General features: G+C 48.8%; 10 protein-coding genes across 10 annotated transcripts; 6 read left to right on the top strand and 4 right to left on the bottom strand.

Annotated features, from left to right (window-relative positions):
* Nucleotides 1-652: 652 nt before the first annotated feature.
* Nucleotides 653-2133, bottom strand: EURHEDRAFT_521123 (class II aldolase/adducin domain protein). Its single transcript, XM_040786835.1, has 4 exons — nucleotides 1646-2133; nucleotides 1322-1582; nucleotides 964-1265; nucleotides 653-903 (listed from the first exon to the last, which is right to left on the bottom strand). The coding sequence occupies exons 1-4, from the start codon at nucleotides 1926-1928 to the stop codon at nucleotides 829-831; spliced, it is 921 nt and encodes a 306-aa protein (XP_040641901.1). The 5' UTR covers nucleotides 1929-2133; the 3' UTR covers nucleotides 653-828.
* A 790-nt stretch (nucleotides 2134-2923) lies between these two features.
* On the top strand, nucleotides 2924-4902 carry EURHEDRAFT_449668 (amidase; the record flags this gene model as incomplete). Its single annotated transcript, XM_040783830.1, has 7 exons — nucleotides 2924-3184; nucleotides 3238-3378; nucleotides 3430-3700; nucleotides 3759-3908; nucleotides 3966-4123; nucleotides 4179-4328; nucleotides 4384-4902. 7 exons carry the CDS (start codon nucleotides 2924-2926, stop codon nucleotides 4900-4902), a joined length of 1650 nt encoding a protein of 549 aa, XP_040641900.1.
* Nucleotides 4903-5734: 832 nt separating this feature from the next.
* On the bottom strand, nucleotides 5735-6558 carry EURHEDRAFT_409545 (protein SYS1). Its single transcript, XM_040781105.1, has 2 exons — nucleotides 6247-6558; nucleotides 5735-6174 (listed from the first exon to the last, which is right to left on the bottom strand). The coding sequence occupies exons 1-2, from the start codon at nucleotides 6489-6491 to the stop codon at nucleotides 5805-5807; spliced, it is 615 nt and encodes a 204-aa protein (XP_040641899.1). The 5' UTR covers nucleotides 6492-6558; the 3' UTR covers nucleotides 5735-5804.
* A 139-nt stretch (nucleotides 6559-6697) lies between these two features.
* EURHEDRAFT_472964 (cytochrome c oxidase subunit 6B family protein) lies at nucleotides 6698-7611 on the top strand. Its single transcript, XM_040785358.1, has 2 exons — nucleotides 6698-7061; nucleotides 7126-7611. The coding sequence occupies exons 1-2, from the start codon at nucleotides 6840-6842 to the stop codon at nucleotides 7243-7245; spliced, it is 342 nt and encodes a 113-aa protein (XP_040641898.1). The 5' UTR covers nucleotides 6698-6839; the 3' UTR covers nucleotides 7246-7611.
* A 267-nt stretch (nucleotides 7612-7878) lies between these two features.
* Nucleotides 7879-11007, bottom strand: EURHEDRAFT_513238 (putative RNA-binding protein (Nab3); the record flags this gene model as incomplete). Its single annotated transcript, XM_040786145.1, has 5 exons — nucleotides 7879-8420; nucleotides 8483-8703; nucleotides 8768-9260; nucleotides 9348-9527; nucleotides 9612-11007. The coding sequence occupies 5 exons, from the start codon at nucleotides 11005-11007 to the stop codon at nucleotides 7879-7881; spliced, it is 2832 nt and encodes a 943-aa protein (XP_040641897.1).
* Nucleotides 11008-13063: 2056 nt separating this feature from the next.
* EURHEDRAFT_384175 (peptidyl-tRNA hydrolase domain protein) lies at nucleotides 13064-13781 on the top strand (the record flags this gene model as incomplete). The annotated part of the gene is made up of 3 exons (XM_040779607.1): nucleotides 13064-13305; nucleotides 13373-13633; nucleotides 13697-13781. The coding sequence occupies 3 exons, from the start codon at nucleotides 13064-13066 to the stop codon at nucleotides 13779-13781; spliced, it is 588 nt and encodes a 195-aa protein (XP_040641896.1).
* On the bottom strand, nucleotides 13697-15138 carry EURHEDRAFT_409542 (snoRNA-binding rRNA-processing protein UTP6). The gene is made up of 2 exons (XM_040781104.1): nucleotides 15030-15138; nucleotides 13697-14967 (listed from the first exon to the last, which is right to left on the bottom strand). The coding sequence occupies exons 1-2, from the start codon at nucleotides 15117-15119 to the stop codon at nucleotides 13870-13872; spliced, it is 1188 nt and encodes a 395-aa protein (XP_040641895.1). The 5' UTR covers nucleotides 15120-15138; the 3' UTR covers nucleotides 13697-13869.
* A 149-nt stretch (nucleotides 15139-15287) lies between these two features.
* Nucleotides 15288-19067, top strand: EURHEDRAFT_409541 (putative integral plasma membrane protein). The gene is made up of 8 exons (XM_040781103.1): nucleotides 15288-15503; nucleotides 15562-16108; nucleotides 16175-16301; nucleotides 16402-16440; nucleotides 16497-16581; nucleotides 16638-16683; nucleotides 16737-18544; nucleotides 18604-19067. The coding sequence occupies exons 1-8, from the start codon at nucleotides 15465-15467 to the stop codon at nucleotides 18760-18762; spliced, it is 2850 nt and encodes a 949-aa protein (XP_040641894.1). The 5' UTR covers nucleotides 15288-15464; the 3' UTR covers nucleotides 18763-19067.
* Nucleotides 19068-20072: 1005 nt separating this feature from the next.
* EURHEDRAFT_375159 (uncharacterized protein) lies at nucleotides 20073-21848 on the top strand (the record flags this gene model as incomplete). The annotated part of the gene is made up of 4 exons (XM_040778720.1): nucleotides 20073-20802; nucleotides 20872-20976; nucleotides 21290-21310; nucleotides 21376-21848. 4 exons carry the CDS (start codon nucleotides 20073-20075, stop codon nucleotides 21846-21848), a joined length of 1329 nt encoding a protein of 442 aa, XP_040641893.1.
* A 414-nt stretch (nucleotides 21849-22262) lies between these two features.
* EURHEDRAFT_409540 (cleavage polyadenylation factor subunit CFT2) lies at nucleotides 22263-25722 on the top strand. Its single transcript, XM_040781102.1, has 2 exons — nucleotides 22263-22622; nucleotides 22694-25722. Exons 1-2 carry the CDS (start codon nucleotides 22474-22476, stop codon nucleotides 25572-25574), a joined length of 3030 nt encoding a protein of 1009 aa, XP_040641892.1. The 5' UTR covers nucleotides 22263-22473; the 3' UTR covers nucleotides 25575-25722.
* The last annotated feature ends 38 nt before the right edge of the window (nucleotides 25723-25760 follow it).

Raw genomic sequence — 25760 nt, 5'->3', positions numbered from 1 at the left:
GGATCCAGGGTTTGTTTTGCTGGTGAACGCAAAGAGGATGTTGGAATATCATTGCCCAAGACATAGAATATTCCCGGGCACATTCCGCACAGAAACTGCACAAGCGGACAGAGTATCCAGGAATTTCTTGTGAGCTAATTATTGTCTGGAAAACACTTTTCCATCATTGCTGCTTCTGTTGTCACCGTGATGATACTTCCGTTTGCTTACCTCCCAGGAAGGCACAGTTAGGTATAGAATGGAATCGAGACCTGCACTGAGAGTCCGATTGACAGACAATGAATGGACAAAGGAAAATAGCTTCCACGAGCCGTGATAGTACCATGCCGGGGACTATCGGTCCGGTCTTGAAAGTTATTTCTTTCCAAGCGGTTAGCATCGCTTATCATTGACAGATGTGATTCAAATCTCGCCATACAATGTTCCTTCTGAGTAAGGCACTTTTCAGCTTGTTCGATGCATTAGCCTCATGCAAATTTCTCCATCTCGAATAACGTCTTGGTTTGAATGATGGTAAAATAATGCTTTTTTGGCGATTTGCTTATATAGCCTTTTAAACTAATGTATAAATCTTCTCTGGTTGGCACATGACAGATTGGTGTCATATAAGATGAAGCCTGTGATGGACTTGTCGAGAAGAAATAGTCGGTAAATGGGAGTACTGAAGTCAACAGATACGTGCTCCGAGAGACAAGTTAATTGGCTATCGAAGTCATGCTAGCTATTATAGGGCTCACTAACTGCAATTGATACTGATAGCAAGAACTAGAGATAAACTAACACAAAATGCTAAAGTTCGGGAAAACAAAAATTACATGGTGCGAACGATCACTCGAGAACCCTTCCATTGCTTTCCTCCACCGTCAACTCGAATTCGGGCTGGAATTCGGTGTAAAAGTTATGCTGTATCATGTCAGGTTCAATTCCATATCAACCAACAAACGAGATAAAGGCACTACTCACCGGATTCTGAACAGCATCGGCTGTAAATTGAGCAACATCATGTGCAATAATCTTCTTGGGTACACCATTCGCGGCTGCAGCATCTGCCATGAGCTGGGAGTGACACGCGTGGTCTAAGCTGGCAAATAGAAAGGCTGCTTCGTCGACAGTGTGGCCTACTGTCAGAAGGCCGTGGTTCTGCAGAATACATGCGATATTACTCTCCCCAAGAGCCTTCGCAATCTGTTGTCCTTCCTCCTGGGCCAATGCAATACCACCATGGCTGTCATATACGCTCAACTTTCCATAGAAGTTACACGCATCTACTCCAGTCAGCATCTGCCAGATCACCAGTAGTGTTATAAGAAGGCATGCTTACCCTGTGAAAGCATCTCAACCGGCCTACCGAATGCACTCCACGTCTTCCCATAGATCCCGTGGGTATGCGCAGCCGCAACCACATCCGGACGAGCTTTGTGAATCTCGGAATGGATCATGAATCCGGCCTCGTTGATCGGTGCCTGCGCACCTCCTTCGACTACATATCCTTCACCATCAACAAGGACTAGATCTGAGGCTTTCATGATGGAGAAGTGCTTTGCGTATGGGTTCATCCAGAAGTGGTCTTTCAAAACAGGGTCTGTACGGAATGCCGATTAGCATTGCACCGGTAGAGAACACTCTTCTTAAATAGATGACCAACCTCTCATCGAGATATGTCCGGAAATACCTTCTCCATATCCCTGCCTTCCAAAGAACCGAAATGCAGCCGCCATATGCTCCTTCATCCATTTGCGTTTTTCGTGCATTTCAGTGAAGACTGGGATACCCTGTAGCTTGAGAGTTCCATCACGGTCTCCACGTGCTGTGGCCTGGAACTGCTCATCTTCGGCCGCAGTGGTGATCTTGATATCATTCTCAGGAGCCACTAGAACGGGCCGGTCGGTTGGCTGGCTTGTGGTGACAGTCACGGTTGAGGTTGACATTTTTGTTGCTTCTCAATCAAAACTGAGTATGGATGAGTTAACTACATACATTGAACTCGATTCGAAAGCCACCATTTATATCCTTATTGATGGCCTTATCTCGACCCCACCGTGGTACATGGGACTGTGTATATGGAGTCTACTATAGGCGCATGTCGCCGAACGGATAAGACTCCGATGTGTTTTGAGAGGGCGTGCATATAGTGACATCCATTCTGTCATGGTTGTCAGAGTAGTCGGTATCTACTTCGCATGTCTAACAGAACTAGTAGAGTTTATGCTACGATCTTGTCACACGCTGCTTGTGACGGGGTGATCGAAATATATATCCCCACAGTACCATGAGTATTCGAAACAGCCAAAAGATTTTCTAGCAAAAACCGAGGAAGTTCAAATATAAATTGCCCGATCACGTTCACTTTCGTCACCAACAACAGAAATCCCGTTCGGTACTCCAAGGATTCAACGATAACCACTAAACCTGTTATCAATGTCAACCCCGCATTCGTCACAGTTCGCCTCCAACATTGATATTGACCTCGGGCTAATGGATCTGCAAGCATACTGGACAGCATATTTCCCGGTAAATTGGCAATTGCTTTGTTACTTCCACAGCACATTCATATTCAGAGGATATCCCGCAATCCTCAATCATGAGCAGTCAGTCAACCGTCATAATAACCAACACCCAAAATGCGGGGATCCTCAATTGTCAATCATCTCTCCATGAAGAGTGATAAGCTTTTGCCCTTGGGGCTCCTTCCCTTTTCGTCCTTTCATTCTGTGACCCCGGATGGGCGGACGACTATCATCTCTCCAGTGGAGTCCCTGAATTGGAGTCCCGGCAATGTCGTCTGCCCTGTATCCCGAAGCGTTCCTGACTGGGTCCTGGAGGCGATAAGAATATCCGATGATATAAATGAGCTAGTTCCCAGCTTCTCGTTTCCAGACGCCCACATCATCTTCAGATTTGACATAATAACGCACATACAACAATGAGTACTACATGGGAACATCTCGCGGCCGAGAAACGGGGCCACATTGATAAGTCCATTCCTTCAGAATGGAAAATTTCTCAGCCTGCCCAGGCTAATGTCATGGATGTCCCGGCGAACTCGGGGATTCTCTCAGCCGAGGAGCTCAAGATTACCGAATCCACGGCGACGGACTTGGTCAACAAGTTGGCAAAGGGGGAGTTGAAAGCGGTGGATGTGACGCTGGCATTTTGCAAACGTGCGGCATTGGCACATCAATTGGTGAGTTTTCTGTCATAGGTACAGCGGCCTTCGTACTAATTATGCGATGAAAGGTCAATTGTGCTCTGGAATTCTTCCCTGAAGCAGCCCTGGCGCAAGCCAAGGAATTGGATGAGTATTTCGAGAAGCACAGGAAGCCAGTTGGACCGCTGCACGGATTGCCAATTTCTTTAAAGGACCAGGCGCGAGTGAAGGTAATTTAAGACATATACCCTAGTCACTGTTTCTTGCACTAATGCGAATAGGGAATTGAAACCTCCATGGGATACGTCGACTGGATCGGCAAACACGAAACCTCCGACTCCGTTATAGTCTCCCTCCTTCGCAAAGCCGGAGCTGTCTTCTACGTGAAAACGAGTATTCCGCAAACACTAATGGTCTGCGAGACCGTTAACAACATCATCGGGAGAACCGTCAACCCCCGGAATAACAACTGGTCGTGTGGTGGTAGCTCCGGAGGTGAAGGTGCCATAATCGGAATCCGGGGAGGAGTAATCGGTGTTGGAACAGACATTGGTACGTTGGATACTTGTCAAGGGTGCGCATTTCTGGTCGTCTAATTGGATTTGCACAGGTGGCTCCATCCGTGTACCGTCGGCGTTCAACTTCCTTTACGGTATCCGTCCTAGTCATGGTCGATTGCCATACGCGCGACTCGCAAACAGTATGGAAGGCCAGGAGACAGTCCACAGCGTGGTTGGCCCAATTGCGCATTCTGCAGCAGGTAGGCAAAGGCAGATAACTACGGCGAGGAACGGGAACTAACAAGGAATGAACATAGACCTGCGACTGTTTTTGACTTCGGTTTTGAGGGAAGAGCCCTGGAGTTATGACCCCAAGGTCATTCCCATTCCCTGGAGGTCTGAGGAAGAAGAGGATACCAAAAAGAAATTCAAGTCTGGTGGGCTGAACCTGGGATTCTTTAACTGTGACGGCAATGTACGTTTCACCCAAGATCAACAACTCTTTGAATTCAGTTTTTTGACAGATGCAGGTCCTTCCTCACCCACCAGTCCTCAGGGCTGTAGACACCGTCGTCAACACACTGGCAAAGAACGGTCACAACATCATTCCATGGACTCCGTATAAACACGACTTCGCAGTGAACATGGTCAACGGTATCTACGCCGCAGACGGAAGCACTGTACGCCCGCCCTCACCCAATCCCTGGTAAATCACCCATGTTAACCAACAATCAGGACGTCTACCGCAGCATCAATGCCTCCGGTGAACCCGCCATTCCCAACATCAAAGACCTCCTCAACCCCAACAACCCCAAAATCGACATCAACGAGCTCTGGGATGTTCACCTCCAAAAATGGGCCTACCAATCCGAATACCTCACCCAATGGCGCCTCGCCGAAGAGCAACTCGGCGCCGACAAAACTCTCGACGCCATCATCGCCCCCATCACCCCGACCGCAGCTATTCGCCACAACCGCTTCAAGTACTACGGCTACGCATCTGTGATCAACCTGCTCGATTTCACAAGCGTGGTTGTTCCCGTTCTGTTTGCGGATAAAAATGTTGATGTTAAGAAGGAGGGGTATGAGCCATTGAATGAGATGGATAAAGAGGTGCAGGAGGAGTATGACCCGGAGGCGTACCATAGAGCACCAGTTGCGGTGCAGGTTATTGGAAGGAGATTGAGTGAGGAGAAGACATTGGCGATTGCGGAGGAGGTGGGGAGGTTATTGGGGAATGTGGTGACTCCGTGATATCTTCATTACTATCTTGTATTTTTAAGAGTTATCATCTGTACCAATCGCAAGAGCCAAATGCCATTCTAAGGGTTCACTGTTGCCGCATGGTTAGTCTGAGCTGCTAGAGCCAGCAAGGCTTCATCCGTATCAACATAATTTTCATGATTACCTGATGGGGTCATTGAAACATTATGCTTTTGGCTACTGGTTACCAGTGGTGAATTCAAACACTATTCAGTAAAGTCTGAAAAGGGGTTAAAACCCTTAGGAGGACAACCCCATTTAATGGCTTTTATATAAACAAAATAACTGTAAAAAGTGTCAGTGTGTTAGTATAGATAACCATAGGGAGGAAAAAGTACTGACCATCTTTCGTTTTCCTCGCCATGGATAATGTTTTGCTGGGCCCTGTCCATTGATGCATCCCAAATTGGTAAAGTTCGTTGCGTGCGAGATCAGTGGCTGGAAATTCTTTGCCTCAATGGCGAAGAATTTCCATTTAGAGGCTTTGGAGTAGAACTTGTCTGGCTATATCGGATCAAAAGATCTGTAAGCGTTGACTAGCCATTTTGATCTTCATGTGGCGGGAGAGTGTCAACATGAGTCCGGGACGAACTTAGCTGAAGGCCCTCAAAGAACCGGCGAGTCTTCTTCTGCGTAGTGAATTATTAGTATCATCGGCCATCACGCTAGATATAGACTAGGAAGAGTATAGAAAGGTGCAAAGAAAAGAAACGAATACTGTGCAATAAGCAGATAGAGCTGCTGCCTATTAGCATGTAATAGTTTATCATAGTTCATTACCCTAAGCTTAAATGAACAAAAGCTAAGTATTATTTATTATATGCTATTTCACTGTGCATTAAAAAAAAAAAAAAAAAACATATAATCCCATTTATACAGAGATCAGAAAAGAATCATACAGCCTCTCCAGCCCCTTTCATTAACCCCATTTCAAACTCATCTCCCCCCTCTCTTCCTCTTCCCCTTGACCCAGAGGCAAAATCCTCACCACCCTGCTCCGAGGGATCAGACGTCTGCTGACTTGAAGAAGACGAACCCCCTCCAATTCCAAAAGTAATCGGCTGAAGCTCACGATATCGACAAGCCCACATCCCCAAGAATACCATAAGACTTGCGCTGGCGAATTGAAGACCCCACCAAAGCCAGTTGGCGGGAATAGTATGTGTGTAAAGAGATGTTGCGATAAGGTGGACGAAGTGGATGGTTAGGGCGAAGTCGGGGATGAGTTTGGAGCGGGAGACGAGGAGAAGGAGAAGGATGACACTGTGCGTCACATAAAATAAGCATATACGTCGACTATATGGCCAAGAAACAAGGCAGCGGAGGCAAGCATACCCAAGGAGGCTATTCAACATCCACACCAATCCCAATATCCACCCGATGGTGGTATCGCCTCTGATCGCATCCCAGTTGAGGAGGAGGTCAAACGAGAACGGCCGGCCATATACTAATGTTGTGAATAAGATAAGCGCCGTCGCGGTCAGATAGTATCCTAGCTGGAGCAAGAGGATCTTGCGGACGATTCCGAGCGGCGGGAGGTCGGTTCGGGCTCCCGCGGGAGGAGGACGGCGGCGGGGCATGAACTAGTGTGCATGTATGTATCGGAGTTCTCGAGAGGAGTATGAAAATAGGCGATCTCAAAAAAAAAAAAAAAAAAATAGATAGCAGGACAAAGCGTGGTGGTTTCTTATATAATGCGCGGAGGTTTACCTGTAGTTAAGGGGACTTCGCGGCTGACAAGGCTGGTTTGGATCCACTTGAGCCGCAGCCGCAACCGCCTTTACACTGGACTTTGTCCGGACCTCAGCGAAACCATTTGCCTACACTGGCGCAACACTCTACCGAAACAACGAGGATTCAAGAACGATTACAAATTACCGGTCACCAACTTCCTCCGACCAATTCCTATAAACAATAGAACACACAACATGGGCTGGTTTTCGTCGTCCTCCGACACCTCTAAAGCCTCCGACGGCGGCCGCATCGCCCCCGACAGATCCTCGCGCGAACGATGCTGGGAAGGCCGTGACCGCTTCTTCGCCTGCTTGGACCAGAACAATATCCTGGATGCTGTTAAGGATGACAAGGAGGCACGGGGGAAATGCGGGAAAGAGGTTGAAGAGTTTGAGGGGGCTTGTGCGAAGGCTTGGGTATGTTGCACTTGAAAGGCTACGGTTTCTTATTCGAGACTTTTGTGGCTGATTTAGTCTACAGGTGAAATATTTCAAGGAGAAGCGAGTGATGGAGTATAACCGGGACATGACAATTGAGCGGATCAAGAAGGAAGATGCGGAACGAGTAGCAGATTTGAAATCTCAAGGGCGCGCGACATAGTGAAGATTCTCGACCAGAGGTTTACGAAGGCCCATGACGTGACACGAGAAGGAGATGGAATTTCAAAAATGAATGTACTATAGCTCACCTGTATTATGATTTGACTGAGGTTGTATTTGTAGTTATATCCAACCAAATCCCATCTATCATCAATAGCAAAGCTCCTTTTAGAGCAAATCATTGAACTCAGGTATTAGATGTGTACAGAGTACCGTATATGCAATCCCATCTATAGCAGGTTCCATCGCAAAGTCACAATCCCAGGGGAAAGACAATCATTCATATGCAGAAATGAAGAAACCAACGAGGGAACAAAGCACAACAGTAAATATACAGGACGCTTTATCATCCCTGTCGACTGGCACCATCTTCTGCTTTTGAATGAAACCAAAACGCCGGTGTTGTTGCAATTGAAACAGATGAAAAAGGTAAAGTGAGAAAAATTAAAAGAAACTGAACAAAATCAAGCCGCTTAAAAGCTATGGATCACAAAACCAGCGGCTAACATTCCCATATTTACGAATTCAAATAACGCCTGATTCCCGAGATGGCTCGTCGACAACGAAAATGGTAAGGCAAGAGCAAAGGATATTGTCAAAAGAAAAGATAGATAGAGACGAAGAGATTCATAATTCATTGTTTCCACTTTGTCAGTTGGTTGATGATGTTCTGGACCTGAGGACCCATGGGACCCTGATGAGTCTGGGGCTGTTGTCCCCCGAGGCCTTTGCTCAATAGCGACAATAGGTTCGGATCCGGAACCATTTGGGGAGTTGGAGCTTGGACAGGGAAAGGCTGCGGAGGCATAGGTGGCGGCGGAGCAGCAGTAACAGGTGGCCGAGTCGCATTATTCAAAATGCTGGCCAGATCTGCAGGCGCTTGAGGAGTATTCGGCGGTGGAAACGCCGGTGGCTGTACAGCTGGGACGGCAGGTCGCTGCTGAAGCGCAGACAAAATTGATTGCAACGCGGAGCCGTCTAGGGATGGCATTATGTTGGCAACATTTGATTGATTCGATAACGGTGGCAGCGGTGGCTGTGGGATTTGAACAGGGGGGGGGAGCGGCGGGATCCCGAATGGGGTGGCCGATGTGAAAGGCACCGGGGGACCACCGCGCTGGAGCTGCGCATGGAAAACGATTTCAGCGGCCATATTGGGTTCCAATTCGGGATAGTCTAGACGCCGTGACGTTAGTATATGACGCTCGGATTTTGCAACTAAAAAAGCTCTGGCTTACCATTGAAGCGGAGATTGTCTGGTCCACCGCTGCGGTCGAAAACTTGTAACGGAATCTTCCTTGAGAATTGATTTGGCCGCGCAAGTCGAACAACCGCAAGCACACCCTCAACGATTTGGCGTTGAACAGCAGCGTTCAAAGGAATCCGCGGGCCTAAGACCAAGACATCAACCCGCAGGCCACGATTGCGGAAGGAGTTTTCGACATGGAAGATGAAGTTTCTGGAGACAAGAGGTCAGCTTGTGTTAACATAAACTATGTATTGCACGAAAATGCTGTACTGACCTATCCACCTCCTCGAGAACCAAGATTTGTACATCCGGGATGTCCCTCGGCACTCGTCTGGGCACGGGTAAGTCTACGTCACTATCGTATGAACGACCCCGTGGGCTGGGTGACCGATATCTTCGATCCCTGCCATATGGTGGCGACCGAGAACGCCTACGATCACGTCGATCATATCGCTCTGGTGTTCTGTCCCGGGATCGGTACCCATCTCTTCCACGGAATCCACGAGGGGAGGGTGATCGGGGCGGTGGCCGATAATCGTCTCGTCTCCGATGGGTCAACTCGTCCCGGAAATCACTGAATGGCAAGCGGCCAGCGGGTTCGTAATTTCGATCGTAGCGATCTCCGGGTGCTCGCAAACTGCGACCGTTCGACGGGCCGCCTCTGAACTCGGGAGGGGACCTAGAGCGTCTGGGAGCAGGAGCTCGTTGCGGTTCAGGGGGAGCCGGGCCGGGTCTCGTGTTTCTTTGTGGTTTCGAGATTTCGAGGTCTAGTGGACATAGCATTGTTAGCGAATCGACACCTCATCTTTCTTTGAGAAAACCGTCTCTTTCCATCACAGTTGCAAGTCACTTACGGATCTTTCTCCCTCTCACCACTGCCCCTTGTTCCGCATCCAAGGCTTTCTTGCAGGACGAAGTTTCAAGGAACTGGATAAAACCATACGCTTGTTTGATCGACACTTGCGCCAGTTTGCCGTATTTGTGGAAAATATGGAATAGATCACGCTTCGTAACTCGTTCGGTGGGAAGGTTTCCTATACAAAGAGAAGAAGCCAGGTTAGAAGCCAGAAGATAAAAGAAGGTTTCCCTTGGCTTTTTCAAGTGACCGACGAACTAACCAACAAACAATCTGGACCCTGGAGGGAAACGATCCCAAAGACCTTCTGTTACATAGATTCTTTCGTTATGCAAGAAGTCGTCATACTTCCGCTGTACCTCGGGGCCCCAGGGTGCATCCTCGTCATTATTCTTGGACGAGCGGGCAATGGATTTCTCTGTGCGACCATTTTTATGAGGAGACGACGAGTCCTGGGTTTCAGCACTAGAAGATTCCGTCTTCTCAAGACTGAGACCTGGCGGAGGAGGCAAAGAGCTGGCGCCCGAAGAGGTGCCGGGAGCACCAGCAGCTGCTAGTGCTGGAGCCCCGAGATTTGACTGATGATTATTATTACTCTGTGGCTGGGAAGGATAAGAGGTGGGAGGAATGGAGGATTGAGAAGGAAGCTGATGATAGGCACTAACATCATCGCTAGGGTGGTAGTTTGGATGTGCAGGGTCCTCCTGGGCTGGGGGACGAGGGGGGAGACCCATGGGGTTCTGGAGGGCTTCATCGGATGCGCCATCTGCGTTATTTGTTGCTTGAGGGATAGCAGAGGCATAATTTTGCATCGATGAGGGAGCCGTCTCCGAGACCGAAAGGGCAGATGGAACGGCTGAGGAAGAGGGGAGATTATCAAGGAGGTTTTGGAAATCCACACCACCCTCACCAGAGCTAGGTGCATTATCATGAGATGAGGCTCGGGTGGTATCTAGGCGAGCCTCGGGCGCAGCGGGCGCAGCCCAGTCCGTCATGGGGTGGTCTACCTCGTTCGCGGCGGGGAAACCCTGAGGAGCATGGGACGAGGAGGGAGGAGGGGGGCGGTTAAGGGAGGCTTGGTGGGGCAGGGAATTAACAGAAGGATCTGAAAGAGGAAGAGCTGTTAGAGAATCGTTTCTTTCTGCCTCATTCCGGATCCCGGATGTAGTGGCAGTATCAACAGTAGTAGCGTTGGTGGTGGTAGTAGGTGCAGATAGGTTTGGAGGAAATGCAGCAGCAGAGGAACTCGTTTCATTCTTGCCCATCATTTCATTCCCCGAAAGAGAACCAGTGTGGTAACTACCTGGATGTTGATATTGTTGTTGTTGCTGCTGCTGCTGGCCCAAATCCTGCATCTGACCTGCGCCGCCCCTCACGCCAGCCGACTGCGACCCTGCAGCAACATGCTGTTCTAATGGTAGTTGGCCATTTTGCTGTTGTTGCGGTTGGGACCTGGGAGCGGCGTGGGGGACATGCTGACCACCTCCGAGCGCAAACTCTGTCTTCTCGTATGTCGACGTATCGTTGAAAATGGGGTCCATTTGATTCTGCAACACCGGAATGTTGGCCGGTTCCGCGACGTGTAGCGGCCGAGGGCTCTCAGGAGTCAAAGTCTTGCCACGGAAGTGAAGAGCCTCATCTGGGGACCTGGGCGTCATGTAGACAAGAGAGGGCAGATGGACTCATCTACAATAGAGCGAATCCGCACGCTTTGGGGACAGGGAGAGAGGGAAGAGAGGGGGAGAAAGAGGGAAAGGAAGAGAAGGAAGAGAGAAGAGAAGGAGAGGCGGAAGAAAAACAGAAAGCTTAGTTGGCGCGAGTGGAAATTTAATTGCAGAAGAAAAAAAAAGAGAGCTGAGGGTGGGGCCAGATTGGGAAAAAGAACCGGGCCGTTGAATAGAGGGTCGGTATGTAGTGATTGAATCAGGGACAGGGAATACGTAGTAGAGTGGGGAGATGGTGAAGACTAGAAAATGATGAAGATGGAGGAGTATTTTAGAATGGATGGCTCGATAGAGTGGTGTTAGAGAAAAGTACTGTATTGTTGGCAGGGGTGGCCACTCTATTTCTGGTTCTCCGATCAGTGCCGCTTTAACACGCGTCAGGTGACCGTCACTTGACAGCATTCTCACTTTGTACAGACACAGCAAACATTCATTCGAGTCGGTACATGTTAAGCCATTTGCAGAAACGAGACAGCTAGAAGATTAGAAGCAGAAGGAGGCGGGGTATTGACATATCTCCTCATATTTGCCAAGTGGAGGGATCGTGGGGATCCAGAGGATTCCAAGCATACTACTGTACGAAGTACGGACTATTCCATACCACCACTATCACCACGGACCGTTAATGGCAATGACAAGAAAATAATCATAACGGTCATAATAATACATGGGTTCATTGCTTGAGGGGCTGTATTCCAATCCAATCCTTCTGCATATCCGGCTGTCCTCCGAGCACTCAATCCGATACTTCATACATCTCACTGGCGAGACCGTCTATGAACTTGTTTTATGGTCATATTTCTTGGTGAAGATCTCCTACCATGGTAGCAGACTACTACATCCTCACCTCATTTGGTAACATCCCAACAGCCAGTCTCGGTCAGCAGACATGAGAGATGTCGATGAACCAATGCCTGCACAGGGCACTCTTCTCTGGTATTTTCAACATGCTGACAGACGTCGACAAACTCTAAAATACCTACAACTGCTTATTATAGACCTTCAAGATGCAACATCCCGATGCCATCACGAGGACATCAAATACATACAATCTTCGATCCTTAAAGCGGCCAGATCGATGGTGGGTCAACCGAGTGCACTCCAGAGAAGGTGCAGATTTCTTCTCCGACCTCCACAACGAGATTTCGTGATTCAAGCGTGACAGGGATTGTTACTCCATGCTCTTAGTCACTAGGACCACCTGATAGAAAAAGGAGACCGCTAGAACATTCCCTCGTGGAGCGTCCTCATTTCTGAGCCCATGAGAACAAAAATCCCAGTCAAAGCGCCATGCAACGAAGTTTGTGAGAGTCACACCTGCGCTGCCCCGGGACTATGACTGGCTCATATCCCTATCCAATATTGCCGAGAGCGCGAGGCTTTAATGCTTATTGGTGAATGGGAATGCTATTGTGGGTTTGTCTTGTTGCATAGCAGTAGTCAGCGTCCTTAATAACTAATGCTCTGTCTTAATCTATGTCCTCCGGAGTACAGAGTACCCGTGGTATGCAGTTTGCTTTTTCCTCGGAGCAGAGTCAAAAATGCCGCTTGCTGTTATGGACATGTGCCGGTACTGTACAGAGTACTCCGTACTAGTACAGATCACTTGTCTGGAGTATTTCATTTCATACAGCACGGCTTGTAAACATTCTAGCTGTTAAACTTCATATAAACCTTGTTACCACACTTGCCGAGTCTAGACCCTCCGACTTACATAGTATGATTCCATGATCCTCAAAGCTCCCGCAGACTATCTGGTGGTGCCTGAGCCCCCGGGCGCCGCTTCTCTCCCGTGTGACTGTGTTAGGCGAATTTTCCAAGTTTTGAAGGACGATGATTGGCCTATTCGTAAATCTTTAGTTTCAACTCAAACTAATTGCCTATTTGGTTGCATTTTGCTGTCTATTAACCCATCTCTCTTTCAACCTAACTTTTCGTCCGCATTCCGTTTTTGTATGGCATCATTGTTAAGACCTTGAGCGTTTATAATATGGCGCTGCTTCGCCCTCGTCTTCTGCCCAATCTTGTGAACAATCTATTCCATTTTTCCAGTACCCCTTTTCCCACAAGATCCTTTGCGTCCAGACGCGCCGCCAACACAGACGACCAAGATGAAGACTTAGCAGCCGCTCGAACCTGGCTGGCGAATCTCAATACCCGGACTATGCCGCGACATCTCTGTGAAATCTCCTTTAGTCGCTCTGGTGGACCAGGAGGGCAGCATGTGAACAAGTACGTCTGTGCGTTAACATGCGATTCGACAGTGTTCAAGAGTGAACTATTGACTGACTGTCGACAGGGTCAACTCAAAAGCAACGCTTAGAGTCTCCCTTGATGATCTCTTCCCCCTCATTCCCCGGATCATCCATCCTCAGCTACAATCCTGCCGCTACGTTGCTCAACGTACGAATACACTGGTTATCCAGTCAGAGGAGTCGCGAAAGCAAGCTGCAAATGTAGAGACATGTTTCGATAAACTGCATCAGCTACTTCAGAAATCTGCTAATGAGGTCATTCCCGGCGAGACGTCGCGGGATCAGAAGGAGAAAGTGCAAAAATTGTATGTGTTCATTATGTATCGTTCACAAAATTTACATGTCTAACCGCTGACTGTTCGCTACAGGAAAAAGGCAGAAAATGAAGCTCGAATCAAATATAAGAAACTGCGCAGCAGTAAAAAGAGTAGTCGTCGGGGTAGTGATGACTAAAGCGCGAAACTTTTTCCTTCGATGCTCTCCCAATGAACGCCTCCCATTACGGTAAACAGAAAGGAAGCACGGGGCAATTTAAAACTAATCACCCCTGGAGCATCCGTTCGGCACCGCGGATAGTGACCGCAAGGACCTTCTGCAGCGCAGGATCTAGGTTCTCTGTTTTCTCCAACGGTTGCAACCAATTGATAACCTCTTGTGCGAAGTTGCTGTCTGCTTGGTACTCTCTTAAGCGCGAAAGAGATACACCCAGTGCTGATGGGAACTCCGGTGAGGTCACCGGAATTCCAGCAACAGGAACCTTGGTGTAGCAAATGTGCGTACGGTAACTCTGGGGTTTAGACTGCCGCATGGCCTCGACAATGTGCTCCAAGATTTTGCGCAGGCACGGCAAATTTCCGAACTCATTGACCATGTTGTAATATTCTTGCCCGAACTGGTCGTTATCGTTAAAGTGCTTCATGGCGGTGTCAAAAATAGCTATCGGGATAGCACCGCTCAATGCTGGGGTCGATGCAAGGTTTTGCAGGGCCTCGTTGTCGACTCCTTTCTTGTCACCTTCGCTTGGGTTGACATCCTCCCCAGTAAGCTTGGGCAATGCAATCATGTCGGCGTCAGGATCATCAAATTTAGTTTCCTCCTGCTGTGTGCTAGACTCAACTCTTCCGTCAAGTCCCAAAATCCGCCGTCTCGCAACAAGCTTGGCGACATAGATCAATTCCAACTTTCCGTAGTGCACCCACAACTGCTTAGAGCTCTTGCAAAATCTCAACCCCCGCTGCATATGGCTCCGCGCTTCCGTCATATCCGCATGGTCATCCAGGGCATACTGGGCGGCATAGATCCACAAGTTCGCATTTGTCGGGTGAAGTCGTAGGACATCGGTGAAGATAGACGAAAGCTTCTTGAATGCCTTTTGTTGTCTCGTATATTCGATATATTGAATCCAAAGCCCAATATCTCCGTGAAACTTGCGCGTCGCCCGGTCCAGAATGAAGAAAATCCGTCGTTGGCCGGTAAACCCACCACCCTTAACACCCAGTCGCTTCACCCTCTTGCGCCGCAAGACGTCGAGATTCATTTCGTACTGCGCATACCGCACAAAATCGATCGGGCGTGCACCTCGAGCATTAAGTTTGTGTTCGAAATCTGATCGTTTCTTGACAATCGCAGTGATTTCATCCTATGCAGAAGAAAAATTAGCTCCTCTCCACTGACGCCCAACGAAGCAAGCATCTGCCATACCTTGCCAAAGATCTTCTTCTTCTCGTATTCCTTCAGCTCCGGAACCGACTGTTCCAAGAAGAACCGAGCTTTGTCAGCAGCAGCAGCCATGGTGATTGTTGATATCTCTTAAGATCTCCATCACAAGAGAAAAAAAAAATACTTCCCCGACTTCGCCTAGACCAATGTCCGCAGACCGCCTTCCTGTCCTGAACTAGCGGAATTGGCGCCCGCGTGCTCCGAGCCTCCATCCGAATCTCAATTCGGCTTGTTGTACATCTTGTGCCTGGTCTCAGGGGTTTCTCTGGAGATCTCTGCTTTGCGGTCTCGGTGGTCGTTCTTTATTTGCTATCATATTCTCCGTTTTTCGATTCTGGACATTCTTTTATCCCCTTCTTCTGTTCTGTCTATATCCTTCAATTGATCTGAGGTGTGGATATTGACACCTACGCCGCCATGGCTCCCAGGCTCAAGGACGGCGATGCCGTTGTCACTGTGAGTAATACAGATACATGAACAATTAGCGACATCTACTAATGATTTACTGCGTTAGTTCAATGGCAAATGGATTTCCTGGGCTCATACCTTTTTCGCGTATGCCGCGTTCTTCAGCGCCCTGATCGTGGGAATGGCTTTGCATTTCAGAAAGATTGTTCAAAACGAACATTACGGTTACCCCGACGAATGGTTCCCTTCCGTGTCTGCGACTATCGGCGATCGATACCCCGAACGTTCCTTCTTCCAAGTCTTTATCGCCATTACTTCCGGCCCCCGATTCGCTTTGGTGTTCCTTTGGTATATCCTCACCGCGCGGCCTAACTCGTCTCTTCCGAAGATTGTCGCTGGTGTTGGAGTTTTCCGGACGTTCACCTGTGGTGGTTGGACATATGTTACATCAACGGATGACCATGACTGGCACGACATTTTCATGATTTCGTATCTGGTTGCTACTCTGCCGTGGACGTTGGGTTGTCTGGCTCTCAGTCCTAACAACCGCCGCGCTGTGAAGTACCGGAAAATCATGGCCAGTTTATTCTTCGGTACTCTGGTGCCTTTGATCTATTACTTTATCCAACACAAAGTGCACAAGGTCCCTGGAGGTAAGTGATACCATGATGGTTAACCAGGTGGTCAGACATGTCTTGTTAACTTTGTTCCTCACCCAGCTTACACCAAATATGCCTTTTTCGAGTGGTCTCTGATTTTGTTCGACGTTGGTTTCGATGCGGTCACCGCACTCGACTTTGATGCGTTCGAACTTGTTGTGAGGGATGTCAAAGGAGTCAGTAGAGGGTATGTACAGTGGCTTCCAAAGTAAAACAAAGAATGTACTGTTGCCGAATTGGTGTTGGGGTTTAAGAGAAAGACATGGTCTAAATTTGATATTTATCAGGCAGTTAAAGACGACCGCCGATTCCGTTCTTGAGAAAGAGTGTGTACATCCTCGTTACCAGAATCATTGATCTCAGAAGTTAACCTCGTAGATAGGAAGGGAAAGCCTGTGGGAAACACCTTTGGCCAGGGCTTTTTCTGGACTGAGATTATCGATGCGGCTGCTGATACCTACATTGGGGTAGTGTTTCATCCAATCCCGTCAATGTTTTCTTGCCTTACTGATCAAACATGTAGTTTGTGCATTGGTCACAAGTGACTGGGCTTGGTGTCCTCGTTTGGTGTATGTGCTGTTTTACTCGAAGAGGTTCGAGCATTCTGCTAACAAGTGGGCAGATTTCCCTCTGTGGCACATGGGCATTTCCGGATACGAGTTGGCCATTGTGGGCTACTGCTCACCTTTGCTCCTTGCCATTCCGTCTCTGAGAGCTCTAGCCACCAAGAACCCCCGTCTCTTCCAGTTCCTTTCTCTGACGGGGCTGCTGGCGTTTAACGTTCAGAACCCTGCCAATCGACTCTTCATGGTTATCTTTGCCGTCGTTTGCAGCTGCATCGCAGTCACTGCTACTATGTTTGCGGAGAGAGGGCAAAGTATCCGATTTGAATCAAGGATCTTTGGCTGGGGAATTGGGTTAATCATGTCCTCTGTTGCCAAATTCGCATTCAAAACGAACAATCCCATTTGGCCCATCATGCATGCAGGGAATGGCGGCTGGAACAAATTGGGATTCTTTCTGGCTGTCCTCGCCATTCTTCGGGCTAACAGGAGAGCGCCAACATCCGGGGGAGACTATTTCCCGACAAGTGGCAAGAAGGGTTCGTCCGTGCTGGCAGGATTGGGTCTCGGTGGTCTTACGTTCGCTATGCACTCGTTGTTGTCCGATTCTAGTACCATGATTTCTTGGGTCTGGGAAGGATACCCAGTGAGAGGCCCTATTTCTGTGCCGCATGGTGCCCTCACGATATTCGCCATGGGTGCTGGACTGGTGTACGGCCTGTATTACCCTGGAATCGCCGGTAGCTGGACTGCATACGCAATTGCTTTGGTCGGTGCTGCGTTGGTCACATACTTCAGCCATTGGACCGGTTTCTACGGCGGTCTTGTTCTCGCATTTTACCTCCTTGCTGCCTCCCCGGTTCTAATTTCGTCTGCCGTTCGACACTCTCCTGCTTCCACCTTCGGTATCGGCTCCCTGTTCTATATTTTCTTGATCCTCTTCCATGTCTGGGTCGTTGCGTACGCTTTCGTTCCCGGAGGACCTCTTGTCCGGGAGCACAACGATTGGGTTATGATCACTACGATGCTCGCCATCGGTGCTGGAGTGTTTTCTGCCGCAGTTTCAAATTCCTCGGCCCCCAAGAACAAGCCCATTAGCCCTAACGGCAGGAGGCAACGATCCTACTACATTTATGTTCTTGCCGCCCTGCAGCTTCTTTCCATTGCTGTGGCCTACTTGCGCTTCCCGACTAACGATTATGTCCCTTATCACAGGGATGATAAGGTTGTCACTGCCGGTATTTGGACTGTCCACTTCGGCCTCGACAACGACATGTGGTCATCGGAGAAGCGCATGCAATCTGTGATCGAGGAACTTGAAGTAGACGTCATTGGTTTCCTCGAATCCGACAACCAGCGCATTATCATGGGCAACCGTGATATCACCCAGAACCTCGCAGAGAATATGGGCATGTACGCTGATTTCGGACCTGGCCCCAACAAGCACACCTGGGGCTCCGCGCTGCTCTCCAAGTTCCCCATTGTCAACTCGACCCATCACCTCCTCCCTTCGCCTGTCGGTGAGCTGGCTCCCGCTATTCACGCCACTCTCGATATGTACGGTGAGTTAGTTGACGTCGTTGTCTTCCATTCTGGTCAGGAGGAGGATCCAGAGGACCGCCGTCTTCAGACTGAGTACCTCTCGAATCTAATGGGCGAGTCTCCGCGTCCGCTCATCCTGTTGAGTTACTTGGTCACCAAGCCTTTGGAGGGCAACTACAACACGTATGTCAGTGAGCTGAGCGGCATGAAGGACATTGATCCTACTGATTGGGACCGCTGGTGCGAGTACATCTTGTACAAGAAGTTGAAGCGTACAGGATATGCTCGTGTTAGCCGTGACAGTATCACGGATACAGAGATTCAGGTATGGCTTTTCCCCTTTTGCGTTTCTAATATCGATGGATTCAGTTAACATCTCAATAGGTTGGCAAGTTCGTGATTGGTGAGCCAGAACCCGAGAATGAAATGATGATTCCGGAGGAGATGGTTCCTCAGGGCCGTCGGTTCCCAGAGCTGTTCCGTGGCCAAGGTGTCCGCGGTCACCGGTATCATGTCTTCAACGAGCCCAAGTATTGGCAATGAAAGATCGGTCGTAGTCGACTGAATTTTCACGACGATCGTTTGTCCACTCGGGCTTGTTTTAAAATGGCAGAGTATTTGTTCTGTGGTTGATAGTTATGGATTATCTTACAATGTATACTGGATTTCTTATTGAAAATATTATTACAATTGCTTTGCTCACTACAATTACAATTATCTTAGCAGCTCGATTTATTCATCAGGCGATTTGGGTTTCAAAACACGAGCTGATTAACTATGGCATAAATCGGCCCTCAAGCAGTATGAAGTCACTTGTCCTGAGATAATCTAATAAAGGAAATTAAGGGGACCTGATGCTTCTTTGTAGCAGTAAGTTGCTAATAATACACCAACTAAACAAAAGAACTCACTACGTTGGAATACCACCCATACGAACACAACCAACATCCTTTTTTTTTTCTTCTTCTAGATCAAAACTATTGTTTCAACGTACTTACCCACCCATTTTATTGCTTGGTCCATTCATCCGATCTGAGCTCTCAATGAATCTTCCGAGGAATGGCTTGTTTGTTGCAGTTCTTCTAGGGCAACAAAGGCCACGTTTCGAGAAGTACGACAAAACAAAGTATTGAAAGAGCAGAAAATTACACTAAAATAATATGTGGCTGAGATGATGAACTAATGATAGTTTGGCTGGTATCTTACTGGAGATGACTGAAAATCAGGAGCATTGTTTTACTCGTCTTTTCGCGCTCCGGCTCTAGCTATTACTTGCTTCTCGGGCTGACTCAATTAGACATCTCTAAATGCTGTTAAAGGATAGCTGCAACTAGAATTGCGGCTATGAAGCGGGTGATGCTCGCCTTTTTTTTTTTTTTTTTACGTGCTTTGCTATATGGTGCTGTTTTCACAGGCCAATCCTGTCTTTCCCTTTCTGTCTTCCTTTTCGGTCATTCTGCTATTCCTGGTGAAAATACTAATTATTGGCTTTTAAGCATTCAACATGAAGACATTAACTCCTTGCCTTTTTGATATCTTTCGCAGTTGACAGATGAAAGCGAAACGCGCCATTGACAAAGACCGCAACATTCACTATTTCTGGTGTTGACATCTTTGTTTTATCTGATAATGCGATCACGAGTAGAGAAAGAATATGATATATCTGAAAGCGAAGAAGCCCAGAGACTTCCTGTTCAAGATAATAGAAAGGTCACGGACCTCTTCAATTGTGATCCTTCTCTTCTGATCTTGTAGTTTACTCGACATCCACCAGGCTACAAGGTAATACCAAGAATCTTCTACATTTCATCTTCACCCAAGTTTACAGAATCCCAAACAGTACGATCGCAGAAATGGAATGGCCCATGAAGCGTCTCAAATCCGCCGCAGGATATGAGGACGTGCCTTCTGGGGATACAGCACCCGCGCCTGCGCCTGCACCAGCTCCCGCAGAATCCTCTACATCGCATGAGCAAGGACAACAATCAACCGCCGATATCATTCGGGCTATGTGTGCAAATCTTCACCAGCAAACCAGAATGCGGTTGAATGCTCCGGCGAATGCTCCTGCGGTTAATCCAGCATTGAACAGAGCCTTTTATAGCTCGCAAGAACCTCAAGCTTCCTTCGCAGAGGGTGCAAGCTCCGGAGGAGATACAGAAGCACTTTCACCACCAGAGGCAAATAATAGCTATGTTAATCTAGTCAGCCGGATAGGTCCCGAAATCCAGTTTGGAGAGTCTGGGAAAAAACCGCGCTGGGTGGTTGTGCCTACTCCTTATGACGTGGTAAACGCATTTGACTGGATGCTTGAGGCCGGCACGCCCAATCTATGGAACGGTCTCACGTATGAGCAGCTTGTTGAGTACGCTTACATGTACCTCGAGCACGCACTCGAGGACACGGTATTTAGGGATCGCTTTCGGTGGGAGGTTCAAACTGGTTCGTTCTCCCATCTTTTGGTAAATATCGAGGATGCGCTACCTCCTCTTCCGGAGGCTCCTATTACTGATTGGTTTGGGGGTGCGGACGAGAGGTACTTCTACTATAGACATCAGAGTCCGTTTGTGGCATTGGGGCCAGGTATGTGTGCCCGACCTTTTGAGATTCCCTTTTCCTTTTCGAACTATTGAGCTGACTGATACGTCAAAGGAATTCAAGGGCATCAAGTCAATGGCAATAGCTCCATTATTGGAGGAATGCGGTCGGTTGAGAGTCCCAATGGGCAACTAGTAGAGAATGAACAGGCTTCGAGTCGTAAGTATATTCCTGCCCACCCCACCACTCGTCCGGGTTTGGAAATACTCTATGTTTATACTTATATCAAGGGCTAACGGCTACGATTGCATGGCAGGAATCGACGAAATTGCCCGGTCTTCTGGATGTCATAACGGCGTTCAAGAGCAGCCATCACAGCTTACACGCGCCCAGAACAATACAAATAGGCATCCAAACGGACACCATTTCCGCGAATATATATATATGGGTCCTAACGCTCTTGCGCTAAGGCATATGGCAAATAAACCTTCAAGTAATCCTCCAAACGGACTACCCAGGGCTAACTTTTCAGATGTCATGCCACGAGCAATAAGTAAGTTGACCCTTCATCCATGGTAAGACTGATTCTGAACTACGCTAATCAAGCTCTCAACACAGCAAAGCAAACTGCCAAATATACAGCACGAACCTTGCACAAACAGCCGAACGCCGATAAATTGGCGGCAGAAGAAACTGAATTTATGGGATGGGAAAGAGAAATCTTGGAAAGTCTCAAAGATGAGAAAACATGTGCGAAAACATTCCCCAGGCGCACTTTCCGGCGCTTCAGGCCATGGGCTGGCTACAGGGATGCGACTAAGTATATAAGTAAGGAGGATCTGGCGCGGCTGCCCCGGTTTCCAATGGCCCAGAGAGCTTTCAATCCACTGGTTGGTGTGAGGGCAGCTCCTACGTGGAAAACGTCGCGCATATCGAAAATTGCGAAGGCTACGAAGGCCGCAAAAACGGCTACGACGGCTACGACGGATACCACAAAGAACACAGCAGGGACTCCTGAAACATTGAACAATGGAAGTCTACGCAGGAACCCGCCACGGAACCGTCACAGACCAAAGCGCTACTTCGATTAGCTTACTGCATCCAAAGCTGTTGTTCGTGAGTTAAAAAGCTTGCGTCTTACACATGTGGGCAGATATTATATATAAGACTCCGGCAGCAAAGCTGTGCATTATAGCTGGCTGGACCAGTCAACAGAGTATAGAAGGTAACTATACCAAAATTTCCTAAATACTGATTCAGTTTATAAGCCATTCAAGCATTTGGGATCATATAGACTCATATTTGATGTTTTTGACAATTGTATTCATGTTAGGGCTTTAGCCTTTTGATGGCTTGATACCTCCTTTAATACGGACTTTTTTTTTTTTTTTGTGCCATTGTATCTGTAGATTATCTAGTTTCGCAGTGCTGGTAAAATGCAAACAGAGCAAACACCGATAGAGCCGTGTTGATCTGAAGCGCTTCAATGACAACTTCGATGCTCTGTTCTCGACAACCTCCAACCTTCTCCTCCTGGGAAATCCACTTGGATTACTTTAAAAGAAATGCGGTAATTGCGACCGTCGCCAGGGTTAATCTGTTGCCCATGTTAAATGACATCTCGCCGAGTCTCGCGACAGATCTCAACCGCCGTCAAGTTGACAGTCACCTACAATCACGTCCCAATTGAATTAGCGACATCGAACGACCGCGAAGATGTTCACGTTTACTCCGCTTTTGGGGGCGCAGTCCTCGTCCTCGAAAGCTTCGCAGTCGATTTTGGAGCTGGATGGTGGAATCAAAATTCTTGTTGATGTTGGTTGGGACGATACATTTGATACTCTCGATTTGGTGGAACTGGAGAAGTGAGCTACTGCCCTTGATTTGGTCTCTTATAATACAGTGGAAAAGCTTATTTCAATAATATTGTCTCTAGACACGTTCCAACGCTCTCCCTCATCCTCTTAACTCACGCGACGCCTGCGCATCTCGGTGCATTTGTGCATTGCTGCAAAACCTTTCCTCTCTTCACGCAAATACCTGTATATGCTACAAGTCCCGTTATCTCCCTCGGTCGTACGCTTTTACAAGACCTCTACGCTTGCTCTCCGTTGGCTGCGACATTTCTACCGAAAGCTTCTATCTCCGAGCCGGGCGCATCAACATCCGCAGCATCAGCCTCCGTGACCGAAGGGGAAGCAAATCCAGAGCCCAGCAGCGCCGGACGTATCCTTCTCCAACCCCCTTCCGCAGAAGAAATCGCAAAATACTTTTCCTTGATCAACCCGCTTAAATACTCGCAACCACACCAGCCTGCCGCCTCTCCGTTCTCTCCGCCGCTGAACGGGCTTACGCTTACCGCCTACAGTGCCGGACATACCGTTGGTGGTACGATATGGCACGTTCAACATGGAATGGAATCGATTGTCTATGCCGTCGATTGGAACCAAGCGCGTGAGAGTGTGGTCGCGGGTGCAGCGTGGTTTGGTGGTTCCGGTGCCAGTGGAACTGAGGTTATCGAACAGCTGCGAAAGCCCACAGCATTGATCTGCAGTAGCAAAGGTGGCGACAAATTTGCTCTCCCTGGAGGTCGCAAGAAGCGCGATGATATGTTGCTGGATATGATCCGGAGCAGTTTGGCAAAGGGCGGTACTGTTTTAATCCCGACCGACACTAGCGCACGAGTCTTGGAGTTGGCGTACGCCCTGGAGCATTCCTGGCGCGATGCCAGTGAGAATAACGAAAGTGAGGATGTGCTGAAGAGTGCTGGGTTATATATGGCGGGCAGGAAGGCGAACACTACAATGCGGTTGGCAAGGAGTATGATCGAGTGGATGGACGAGAATATCGTTCGTGAATTCGAAGCGGCCGAAGGAGTGGACGCCACGACCGGACAATCCCAGAACAAAACTGGCAACCAGAGACAAGGACAGGACAACGGAGGGGCTAAAGGAGCAGCTCCTTTCACGTTCAAACATCTCAAGCTCGTGGAGCGGAAAAAGAAGATGGAAAAGATCTTGTCGGATCAAACACCCAAGGTCATCCTGGCTTCGGATTCTTCGCTGGACTGGGGATTCGCAAAGGACTCTCTCCGCCTGGTGGCTGAAGGCCCAAATAACCTGCTTTTGCTCACAGAGCCTTTGCATAAGGAGAAGTCCCCAGGCAGCCCAGAGTCCCGGAAGATGAGCCTTGGCAGTATGATTTGGCAGTGGTACGAGGAGCGACAGGATGGTGTTGCTTTGGAGAAAGCTTCGGATGGCGAATTGCTGGAACAGATCCATAGCGGCGGTAGAGAACTGTCGTGGACCAATGTACAGCGAGCACCTCTTGATCCGGGCGAACAGTTACTCTACCAACAATATCTTGCCACCAAAATACAACTTCAGGATACTTCCCAGGGCCGAGGCCAGGAGAACCTCGATAACACTGCGGACGCACTCGATGACCGATCCAGTTCCACAACGTCTGAAGACTCCGAAACAGAGCAACAAGGTCGAGTGTTGAATTTCTCCACATCTCTGGCTCATGCCAACCGTAACAAACTCGGTCTTAGCGACGAAGATCTCGGCATCAATGTTCTCCTACGACGGAAGAATGTTTACGACTACGATGTCCGGGGTAAAAGAGGCCGTGAACGCATGTTCCCTTACGTTGCGCCGAAAAAGAAAGGAGACGAATTTGGAGAATTTATCCGACCCGAAGAATACCTGCGTGCAGAGGAACGTGAGGAAGTCGACATGCAGCAACGGCGGTCTGATTCTCAGACGAAGCTCGGTCAGAAACGGCGGTGGGATGAGACTGGACCGAACGGACGACGGCTTTCTGGCAGTGGCAAGCGGCAGCAAGGGCTTGGAGAGGATCACAAGAGAGATACAGCGGATGATCTCAGCCTCGCTGATGAAGGCGAGGGGGCTGATGGTGCTGTATCTTCAGAGGATGAATCTGACGAGCAGGCATTCGAGGGTCCGGCGAAGGCTGTCTACGAAAAGGCAGCAATTACCATCAACGCCCGTTTAGCGTTTGTAGATTTCACGGGTATACATGACAAGCGAAGCTTAGAGATGTTGATCCCCCTCATCCAGCCGCGCAAGTTGATTCTCGTCGGTGGAACAAAGGGCGAAACGACCGCACTGGCCACCGAATGCGGGAAACTCCTAGCCGCTAAAGCCGGTGTGGATGTCTCTGCAGCAGACGCTTCTGTCATTTTTACCCCGGCCAACGGTGAAATCATCGATGCCAGCGTCGACACAAATGCCTGGATGGTCAAGCTAGGCAACAACCTCGTCCGCCGTCTAAACTGGCAACACGTTCGCAGTCTAGGCGTCGTTGCTCTAACCGCGCAACTCCGAGGACCCGAACTCCCGCGCCCAGAAGACGACTCAGAAGAATCCGCCACCAAGAAACAAAAACTCCTCAAAGAAGAGTCCACCTCTGATGCCGTCTCCACCTTGGACGGCACAAAACCCTCTGCAGAAAAATCAGACATCTTCCCCATGCTCGATGTCCTCCCTGCCAACATGGCTGCGGGGACTCGAGCCATGGCCCGGCCCCTGCATGTCGGTGACCTCCGACTCGCAGACCTGCGCAAAATCATGCAGAGCGCTGGCCACAAAGCCGAGTTCCGCGGAGAAGGAACGCTGCTTATTGACGGGTTAGTTGCGGTGAGGAAGTCCGGGACGGGGAGGATTGAGATTGAGGCGGGGGCGCAGGCTGCTGCGGCGACGAATGGGACGATTGGGGTGAGGGCTGGAAAGGGGAGCTTTTTGGCTGTTAAGAGGAAGATTTATGAGGGACTTGCTGTGGTTTCGGGGAGTTAATCTTGTGTGTGATTGTACTTGAATGTCACAGGCGTGGGTTTCGGTTTATCATTGCTGTAAGGCATTAGAATCACATGGGGATGTATTATATGAATATAAATCTATGGAATGAACATGTCTTTCTTCAAGTTAAAGTATTCAGACAGTGGCGAACAAAATGTAGTATGGGGATTACATTTTTATGGC

The sequence above is a fragment of the Aspergillus ruber genome, assembly GCF_000600275.1.
Source record: "Aspergillus ruber CBS 135680 unplaced genomic scaffold scaffold00004, whole genome shotgun sequence".
Lineage (NCBI taxonomy): Eukaryota > Fungi > Ascomycota > Eurotiomycetes > Eurotiales > Aspergillaceae > Aspergillus > Aspergillus ruber.
Note: the sequence above shows the minus strand (reverse complement) of the source record. Positions and strands in the feature narration are given on the sequence as shown.